At 55.2% G+C, this 10686-nt stretch overlaps 1 protein-coding gene across 1 annotated transcript in view; it reads right to left on the bottom strand.

The window, feature by feature from the left end:
- Positions 1-1759: 1759 nt before the first annotated feature.
- VSTM2B (V-set and transmembrane domain containing 2B) overlaps positions 1760-10686 on the bottom strand; it is a 26116-nt gene continuing 17189 nt past the window's right edge. Inside the window, exon 6 of the mRNA XM_081806649.1 lies at positions 1760-2469. Coding sequence (XP_081662775.1) covers positions 2381-2469 — 89 coding nt within the window. The 3' untranslated portion in view covers positions 1760-2380. The remainder of the gene's footprint in view (positions 2470-10686) is intronic.

The following is a 10686-nucleotide window of genomic DNA, read 5'->3' as shown; positions in this document are numbered from 1 at the left end:
CCATCGGCTTTCTGTGTGCACAGGTGCACCCTTCACTTCTCCTTCCTTTGAGTCCAGGGCACTGAACCAGCAGGGGTCCACGGTCAGAGGGATTTGTTTTTGCCTCTCATGGACCCCAGTTCCGCCTTGGCCTTGGTCTGACTTCCATTGGCCTCTGTCGGGAGGTTAAGCCCAGCCTCACCCATGACTTCCTTCCTGGACATCCTTGGTCCCGAGGAGAACTCATTGTGTTGTTCCTCCGAGTGTGAGGTGCTGCCCATCTGTGCAGAATGCGGGCGGCCCAGGAGAGCAGTTCCCCAGAACACATCTGCCTGCTTCTTTCCCGTGTGCATCAGGTCCAGTTGCTTCCGGCAGAAACCTGGCTGACCGCACATATGCAGAGGGGTCTGGTTTTGGGGATGGGAAACGGCTCCCCAGCTCCCGGTCCCTGGAGCGATCTGGCACCATGTTAGCCCACCACTCACACATCGTTTCCATTCAACCTGGAGTCTGCCCGGGAGGTGCCTCTTTCTTTTCAAGCACAGAGGGCCTGTATTTAACATGACATTAGCCCGCTGCAGTATTGAGTTAGCTATAAAAGAGATGATACTCTGGACAGAATCACTATCCACCAGACAAATGATTAAATTTACAGCTTGATTGTTGCTGATCAATAGAAATGAAATGTGAATAACTAAATGTATCCGCCAGAAACAGCAACCGGAGGTGGTCTCCCCATGGGCATCACAGCTCCACACCGGGGGTCTCTGCACTCGTGGGGTCCTCCAAATGCACCTTCCTTTCCTCTCACCCCTCAAGGGAATACGGCAGTGCCTTGCCGAGTCAGCGGAGATAGGCTGGACTGTGCCACACTGGTGACGCCAAAGCTCAGTGGCTTCCAACAGCCCACGGTGCTGCACTTCCAGTGCTGGCCAGCAGAGGGGGCTCCGTGCACCATAGAAACTCAGGACCTAGGAGAGCTGAGTATTTAGTCTTGAAAATCGCCAGTCTTCCTATCAGAGGAAGAGAGGGCTTTGAAGGGTCTTGCACTAGCAGTCAAATGCCTGGGACTGGTAGTCATGGATACCCCTTCTGTTCACCACTCCCTGGTCAGAGCTGGTTACACGGCCCCACCTGCCGCAGAATGTGAGAAGATGAGGTGTATCAAGCACAAACACACTTTTCAAAAAAAAACTGGCTAGATTAACAAATCCAGTGGGTTCAGGGCTATTTAATGCGATCCTATCATGGGATGAATAACAGCCCCCAAGTCACGTCTCTTTCTTTAAGACATGTGGCACCTACCCAGGCACATGTATTTCAGAGGCTCAAAGCTATCCCTCCATGCATATAGAAAGAACATGAGCTGCCCCACCTTCTCCCAGAACTCCCTTCTCAAACTAGCAGTGAATCCAATAACAGCAAATACACCTGGATGTGAAATTGTCATCTCCACGTGGGCAAATGCATAGCACTACTATAAACCAAAAGGGGAAAAGTGGTTCCTGATTTAAATTACACTCTTCCCAGCGACCTTCTTTCCTTCTGAACCCAGGCTGGGGGCTCCTCTCGCTCCTGGCTCCGTGAGGTCCCCTGTGCCTCATGGAGGCTGGGAAACACTCTTGTCCGCTCTGTGCAGCCTTGGCCAGGTTCCCTGGGCTGGCCTCCATGCTGGGCTGCATCCCGCCAAGTGTGCAGCTGGCTTCAAAGAACAGGAGGTCACGGCATTCGGGCTGTTCTAGGCTCCAGGGCTTAACATTCATACATGCTTGCAGAAAGGTTATTTCAAAGTTGTTTTTTATTCAACTGTTATCAGCAATATACAATACAGTTTATAAACAAGTGTCTGACCTTGTTTCCAATCTTTATTTAAAAATAAATATTATTGACAGTGAATTTTAATTATGATAAGATGTATCTTTTTTTAATCAAAATGTCTCAAAAGAAATAATTTACTTTAATAAAAAAAAAGGAAAGCCCCCAAAGGAAAAAAGTAAATAAAAAATTCCTAAACACAATAATCTACTAAAAATATTTTGCTTTGTCAAAAAGGCTTTGACCCAACATTTTTACATAGTATCCTAAAGATAACTGCTCAACAGTTCGTGCAAAATGAAGACTTGGAGGAAAAGTTTAGAAAAGAAAAATACGTTGAAGTAGAGAAATCACCAATCCCATGCATACCGCATGGTCCAAATTCCATCTTATTGGGAAACTAGATGCATTATTTTAGGTGTTCTACATTTGTGTAACCTCCCCCCCAAATATGATTTATTTATTTTCCATGTGGACTTTGTCATGCTTCTCTCAGTCTCTCTGTGTCCATCTGTAGCTGCGGGCCTCACACCGGGTCCGGGCAGGCCGTGCGGGGCGGCTGAGGTGCGCAGGATGGCTGTGGCCATCAGTGCCCCACCAGCAGGTGAAGGAACTTATGCAGAGCCAGCAGGAGCAGGGACAGGAGTGGGTCTGTGGCAGAGCTAGGGCCAGTGCCTGCAGGGGACGAGAAAACGGGCATGGTGAACGCCTGATTCACGAGGACCTAGTGGCCACGAGCAGGCCAGGGAGAAGCTCGGCACTCAGCTGATGCCTGGTGGTGCTTCCGTACCACGATGGGGCCTTTTGCTGTTTGTTATTTATAGACCACACGTTTTAGAAGCCTACTCTGGTCAGACACAAGGTACGCCCCTGGCCTGAAGCTGGGTGTGCTAGATTGCACTTCTCAAGTCCACGTTGTTATTTTAGCTAAATCAAAAGACAATATGCTCCCCCACCACTCCCCTCAATGTATACTGAGACGTACCCTCTGCATTTAAGCCCCAGCTTCCCCCCTCCTCCAGGGAGACCCGACGATTGCACACGACTCCAACCCCTCCAACCCCTGCCGGAACTGCACAGTTTAGGATTCACGAATGCTGTCTTAGGTGTCCTGATGTTTCTGGGTCTTCTTTCCATGTACTGTCAGTGGAGCCCTTGGGGTTAAAGTGGGGAGCTCGGAAATCACTGGTTGATGGAGGTGAGTGGGCTAGGTTCCCGGAAGAGTGACCCTTGCACTGTTCTAGTGGAAGGTCCCTTCCATCTGCTTCTCCAGTGCTGCCATTAACTTGGGCCGCTGGTCCACCACCGGAACGGTGCCATGTGTCTTCACTCTGCCTTCCCTGGGCAGCCTGCCCTGGCTTCCCGCCCGTCTGTCGTCAGGGCCTGCATCTCCTGGAAGGCCCCAGGCTTCCCCTGGAAGGTGGGATGCTCCAGGGGTCCCAAAAGGAGCCAGTGTAGACGTGCTGCCCAAACCCTGGGGACGTCAACTGCCAGCTTGCTTAGGGTCGGGCTGTGGGGATGTCAAGTTTTTAGCACCACCCTGCTCACTTGCACCCTCTGGAGGCCTCTCTCCTCCCTTCACTCCAGCCAGCCCGCTGGGCTAGAGCTCCGCACCAGGTTGGAGAGAGGCAGGAGGCCCTTCCCTGGGCCAAGGAGGTGGTACAGAGGCGTGGCCAAGCAGGTGGTAAAGAAGCGTGGCCAAGCATCTGGTACAGAGGCCGTGGCCAAGCAGGTGGTACAGAGGCGTGGCCAAGCAGGTGGTAAAGAGACGTGGCCAAGCAGCTGGTACAGAGGCCATGGCCAAGAAGGTGGTACAGAGGCGTGGCCAAGCAGCTGGTACAGAGGCTGTGGCCGAGCAGCTGGTATAGAGGCTGTGGCTGAGCAGGTGGTACAGAGGCCGTGGCCAAGCAGGTGGTATAGAGGCATGGCCAAGCAGGTGGTACGGAGGCCGTGGCCAAGCAGGTGGTATGGAGGCCGTGGCCAAGCAGGTGGTACGGAGGTGTGGCCAAGCAGGTGGTACGGAGGTGTGACCAAGCAGGTGGTACGGAGGCGTGGCCAAGCAGGTGATACGGAGGCCGTGGCCAAGCAGGTGGTACAGAGGTATGGCCAAGCAGGTGGTACGGAGGCGTGGCCAAGCAGGTGGTACGGAGGCCGTGGCCAAGCAGGTGGCACAGAGGTGTGGCCAAGCAGGTGGCACAGAGGTGTGGCCAAGCGGGTGGTACGGAGGCCGTGGCCACCTCTACTTTGCTGCCCACAGGAGCTGCAACCAGGCAGGCCGGGTTTCTGGCTTCCCTGACCAGGCAGGGCCTGAGCCCATGACCTGCCCCTCTCCAGCTGGAAGAGCCAGAAATCTTCTGTCCAAGGAGTTTCCCCCAGTCCCGAAGCCATCTTGCTCTGGCAGTCACTGTGTCCTGGGCCCAGTCTCCCTTTGTAGAAGGAGAGGGATGGATCGATGATCCAGGGGCCATCCCTGCTGCAGACTCCAGGATCCCATCTGCCCATTTTGGGAAACAGGGGCTGTGTTCAAACATCTGAATGGAAAGGGGGCAGAGGCCGTCTGCAGTGCGCATCTCGCCCACCAGGACTTGTTTTCAAGCCCAGTCTGAGACCCCGCGGAGAAGCACTAAGACAGGACAAATCCAAGTGTGCTAACCGTCCTCTTCAGACACTAATCTTCCACACAGGCGTCACTGCTGGCTGTCCTTGCAGCCTGGCCAGGGCTGACATGTGCAGCTGGCCATCCATCAGTGAGGAGGCCCAGGGTATGGGGGGCCCTCCAAAGACCCGGGTCCTCCTTTGCTGCTTTTCACTGTCACACATCGCTGGAAAGGAGGAGGGTAGGTGTGGAGACGGACGTGCTGATGGATGGCCAGGTGCCTGGGCTCAGGTGCACGGAAACGGGGGGTGTAGCTGGCAGAGCGCTGCCTCGTGGGCACCCGGGACTCGTGTGGCCGGACTGGGCCCATTGGCCTCCAGATCTCCTGGCTCTGATCTTTGTGCTCCTGCAAACTCTGACAGTCAGGCGGATGCAGGTGGGACAGAAGCAGGCGCGTGAGGCATTGGAAAGCAGACGGATGTGTGCAGCGGAACACAGACCTTCAAGGCACACAGAGGCAGGAGAAATGGCAATTGGGCTCATGGGCCAGGCAAGGTAAACGTGGCCCGTGGAACCATGTGCCTAGGAGATGTGAGAAGTTTTAATTTTCCTCTAAATACTGCTGACTGGCCTTTCCCAGTGTCACACTATCACCTACTCCCATTGCAAAGTTTTAAGATTGCACAAGACTTTCTGAAGACCCTGGAGTAAAACAATCAGCCTATGCTCTATGCTGGGCCAGAGCAGGAGCAGCATGGGCTGCAGGGCTGAGATGGTGGCTCCCAGAGGCCAGTGCCTGGGCAGGGCAGACGCCAGGGTCTGTGCTGTCTCTGTTGCTGGATGTCTGTGGGGGGACAGCCAGGGTTTGGCTCCTGGGTGACATGTCATCTACTCCCTGGCCCAGGGTCACCATAGAGGGGGCCAAGGGAGGTGGTGTGGGGCAGTGGGCTGGCACCTGGGAGAGAGGCTTCCAAGCCAGCCTGCTGTATGACCTGGGGCAACACCCTGTACTTCTCTGGGTCTTGTGCCACACTCCATGAAGTGGGGATGTGCGTATGCGTGGCTCATACAGTTAACAGGTGCTTGGCACGTCTTACCAGGTTGGGGTCCAGATCAAGCAAGAGCATAGCGGTAGGTTGCAAAAATGGCCATGATCTCCTTCCCTCATCTCTGCGATCCCAGCATCCACACCCTACGGTAGTGCCCACCGACACGGACTCTGGGCTTGGTTGCATGACTTGCTTTGGCCAATGAATATTATCAAGTGTGAGGCAAGCAAAGGCTTGAAACGTGCTGTACACTGAGGCTTGCCCTTCCTCTGTGCCCCTTGGAGCCTGTGAAAAAGCCTGGGCCAGCCTGCTGCAGGACAAAAGCCATGAGATGTGCCAGCTAGGCCTGTCTAGTCCAATCAGCCCTCAGCCAAAAGGGCAACTGTCCACAAAAGCATGAGTGAGCCCAGATGAGACTGGCGGAGGGGCTGGCCCAACTGACCTGCAGGATTATGAGCTAAATGAATGGTTCTCACATTACACCAAACCCACCGAATTTTCGAGTGCCCTGTTACACAATCTTGTAAACAACAGTGCCTCAAACCCAGGCTGTTGCTTGCAGATAGATCTTATCGAAAAGGGTGACATAACTACTTTTCTGAAAAGTGTTGGAGAAAAAAGAATGTGGGGGGTTGTCCTTCTCTCAAGAGGAAAATTTTCCAAGATAGAAGAAGCAGGGCGAATGATCTCCCTAGCCATTTCTCACAAGACAGATGGACATCCCTGGATCTTTGGTGGGAGAAGGACCTAGGGTTTGGAACGTCTTGCCAGTCTCTCACTGGATTTCCAAACACACTGCTGGCTTCCCGAGGGAATCAGGGCAGACCGAGCAAGACTGACTTCCAGGCTGGCCCTGGAGGAAGAGGGCTCTTTCCACCAGAAGGGGGGGTTCAGGAGTCTGGCAGTCCAGCGTCCCCTCCCCAGGTGCCGACTCCTCGGAGGGACACTGATGGTGTGCTGTTGGGCCCCCTCAGTGGCTGCTGCCCCCGCCCCTGTCTTCACTTTCCTGGAGTGAGTCAGAACGGCCCACTGTTGTCTGGGGCTCACCTTGACCCTCCAGGGCAGGGCTGGGCGGGTGCCTTTGGCTCAGCTGAGGTAGGATCTCCTGTGCTGGCCTCTTATTAGGGAGCGTGGAGGTGGCTATGTTCCAGGGGGCACGAGGCTGCTGTGTCCACTGGATGCTAATGGTCTCTGTATCTATTTCCTCCCTTCCTAAGGAGTACCAGGAATAACACTGGATCACGCAGAAGTTTGTCATGATTAAGCTGGAAAATCAGGCTCCTTCAAATCAGGCTGGAAAATCAGAGGTGAGGGAAGCCCTCTGATGGAATAGTGGTTGATTCATTCTTTAATTTAACAAGTATCACCGATTTGCTAATCATTCTTAAAGAAATCAAAGCTGCTTTTGCTCTGTGAATATTAACTTTTATCCTTGAGATGGTGAACGGGATAAGATGCCTGCTGGAGCCATTTAAGAGGCTCCCGAAGAACCCAGTGGGGGCACTGAGCCCCCATGGGCACAGCAAAGGCGCCAGCCAAGTGGCTTCTGACCGCGAAGTCCCACTTTTCCGTTGACATGACAATGGCAGAATGCCAAAAGCCCTATCAGAAAACAGCATGGGATCTCTGAGGCCATCAGAGGCCTCAGGATAAAAGTGAGGGAGGTTTTGCTTGGGTCATCCCCTGGGACCCTTGCCCTGTCCACGACGTCTGGAGGCTGAGCCCATGAGTCAGGCTCCTGGTGGGGGAGGGCCTGCAGGGGAAGCAGCAGGATGCGCCCACTCTGTCCCAGACTCCCACAGGCGTGGGAGCACGGAGGGGACGGCCCCCACTCTGTGGGCTTCAGGAGCACGGTGAGCTGCTCCCTGGCTGGCCAGTGGGGACAGCTAGCCAGGGCAGCCGCTGTCCTCCCTCCACGTGCCCTGCAGGCCCTTCCCAGGTTCCCGGGCCCCGGGGGGGGACTCCTGCCCTGACGTGGTCTGTAGCACATGCCGCACCAGCCACGCACAGGAGAGAGCTGCAGGCGGCCTGCTGGCAGGCTGGTCCTGTGGGAACAGGAGTGAGGGCCAGTCCATCCCCGGCTGCCGCAGGGCTTTGCAAACGATGCCCCTCAGAGTCCAGTGCTGCTCAGAGGCCGTTTTTGTTTTTGCGATAGAGTAAAAACTAAAACTTAGTTCAGGTTTGCAAAGAGTAAATGATTCAGATACGTTTGAGGCCTGGCTCTACCTACAAAAACAGCTAACAGGCTGGTTCTGGCTGTCACGGGCTATGCTACGTTGGAGGTTCACTATGAGGGCTGACGGCACTGTGCTGGGCCTTCCCCACTCCAGCACTGCACTAGGATATTCACATGCTGACTACAGGTAGCCAGAGAACTAGTCCAGTCTCCACAGACAAGGCATTCCACCAGTGAGCTAGGGGATCCTAATGCCAGGGCTTGTGCTGAGGGTCTTGAGGACAGTCCCTTCCTCTACGTCACCGAGAGCAAGGCCACATGAATCTGTTCTGCATTTCATGCTGTCGTAACACATCTTTTAAATATGGGCTTCTTGGCTAGAAAAGCTAGGAAGCCAAGTGAGTGCCCTGGACGAGCCCTTTCAGCGCTGATGTCCAGTATGGGCCTTTCCTCCTTGGCTCTGCCTCAAAGTGAGAGAGGAGGGCTGGCCCCCACGAGGCAGCAGTCTACGTGTGGCTGGTCTTTATGGGCTGGCCTCGACCTCCACGTAGCCATGGGACGGAGGGCTGTCTGGCTGCGGCAGCCGGGGATGGACTGGTCCTCACTCCTGTTCCCATCAGCGGCCCCGCTCCATCCCGGACCCACGGCAGAGGACCAAGCCCCAGCTGAAGGAGAGGGCTCCCTCTTAGAGCGTCCCAGGGCCAGGGTGCAAGGGGCTTCTCCCTGGGTTTTTAGGGGCTTGGGGAGTCGAGCAGAGAGGGCATGAAGGAGCCACCCTGGCCACGGTGGAGACGCCTATGACCCGGAAGCACCAAGCCAGAGCTGCGGGCATTTGTCATGATGGGCCCGGGAGGGCTTCCAGTTACCTCCCCGGCCCTTCCCTCAGCCAGCCTCCCTCGCCTCCACCACCCAGCCTGGCCCTCAGTGGCACCTGACTTTGCAGTCCCTGAACCAGCTCTGTGGCAGCCTCCAGGAGGCCTGGCCTTGGTACACCGTCGTGTGAAGACAGGGACTGGCCCTCCCCGCCCTGACACTCCCGACTTGCCCAGGGCCACTGGCACCCATGCCGCTGGAACTCCCCACCTCCCCGCCTCCCCTGGACGCTGAGCCGAGCAGGCCAGGCAGCCTGGCCACAGCTGAGTGGGAAGATGCTACCTTGCAAGGAGGCTGCTTCCCTGGTTGGCGTTTTAATTAAAGCCTCTTCATGGATATTGATTCCAAGGGAGTAGCAAGGAATAACCGGGCACCAACAGAATTGGACAGAATTAATTTCTGCCATAAAATTAATGCGTGCTGGTAACTAGGGCACAATCTAGGCGCAACGGTGCCGCTGGTCTTTAAAGGAAACAGATGTTTGGAAGGAAAGCCGAGTGGGGGATGAAGAGGAGCAGGAGAGCAGACGGAACGGGGGTCCCTTGGTCCCGTGGTGATGGCCCTGCTGCCTGGCCTGCCCGGGCGGGCGGGAAGACAAGCTGTCCTGGCAGCCTCAGCGCCCAGGTAGTGGGAGGAGCCCAGGCACTCCCTGGGGCGAATGGGGGCAGGGGCGGGTGTGGGACACTTGTTTTAGCCCTTGCTCGCTGGGCCTTCTCTTCTGTGCCACGGCCCCTGTGACCTCCTAAAGCACCTTCCTGTCTCCATTACCACCCGTTGCTCGCCTCCTTCCTTCAGACACCCCTGGAGAACTCTCTCTGCGGTACAGAACCTTGATAGGTCCCCTCTGCTGTAGGAGAAAGAGCCACCGTCTCAGGGCCACAGCTGGGCTTCTCCGTGACACTGCCCGGCCCCCGGCCAGCCGACCTGCTCTCCAGTCCACCGTTCCCTATGGGCACGTGCAGTGGACTCTGGGCTCACCCTGCAGCACCCCTTTTTCCTTTGTCTAGTTCTGACCTGTACCTCAAGCCTGGAACCAGTGCTACCTCCTCCAGGAAGCCCTCCCTGAGCACCCCGGCACAGAGGGCTTGGGACAAATGTCTGTGTTGTTCATGTAGCTCTTTGTCTCCCTGCTCCCACAAATGCCTTTCCTACAACATGTCCCGCCTCGGTGGAAGCCCAGGCAGCAGAGGACTGCCCTCAGACCTCCTCCTCTCCTCTGCCTCCAGCAAGCAGCCCTGCCCCCAGTGGGGAATGGCGATCTGACGTGGGAGCGGATGACCGACGCTGGGGAGCGGATGGCCGGGAGCAGACCCAGCCAAGCCCAAGCACACAGAGGCAAGCACCTTCTGAAAGCTGACCGCAAAGCTGGCTAGCCCTCGTTGGGGCAGGCGCCGTGCGGGTGTGGTTCAGTAGATACAGTCCTCAAACCGGCAGGAGTTGCCAGTTTATCCCTGTTTTCCGGGAGGCGGGGGTTGAAGACTGAGATCCAGAGATGTGTAGGGAAGTACTCAAGGCCTAGGGTTGCCAGAGAAAATACAGGACACCAGCTCAGTTTGAATTTCAGGTAAACGATGAATAATTTTAAGTGCATGTATATCCCAAATACCACATGGGACCTACTTATACTAAAACTTATACTTTATCTGAAATTCAATTAACTGGGTCTCCTATATTTTCATTTGCTAAACCTGGCCCTACCAAGGCCACGCTAAGATATATGGCAGAGCCCGGACTTACACCCAGTCTGGCTACTGTCCACACACCTACCCACCGCCTGCACCACGTCTCAGCACCTAAGAGCAGGAGCGCTCCTTCCCCCGATGCCCCGGCTTGACCCCAGCCCCAGGCTGCTTCTAAGGGAGACGGCGTGGGATGAGTTGTTTTTCTGTGTTTTAACCTTCAGAATGGCTTCGTAATGTGGCCAACTTTGTTGTGAACTCCTTTCCAGCTTCCTAGTTCTTCTGAAATGAGATCTTGCCCCAAATGATCTTTTTTTTTAAATTTTTTTATTCTTATGTTAATCCCCATACATTACATCATTAGTTTTAGATGTAGTGTTCCATGATTCATTGTTTGTGCATAACACCCAGTGCTCCATGCAGAATGTGCCCTCCTCAATACCCACCACCAGGCTAACCCATCCTCCCACCCCCCTCCCCTCTAGAACCCTCAGTTTGTTTTTCAGAGTCCATCGTCTC

This window comes from Leptonychotes weddellii, chromosome 16 (assembly GCF_054177405.1).
Source record: "Leptonychotes weddellii isolate Sample4059 chromosome 16, ASM5417740v2, whole genome shotgun sequence".
NCBI classification, from domain to species: Eukaryota; Metazoa; Chordata; class Mammalia; order Carnivora; family Phocidae; genus Leptonychotes; species Leptonychotes weddellii.
Note: the sequence above shows the minus strand (reverse complement) of the source record. Positions and strands in the feature narration are given on the sequence as shown.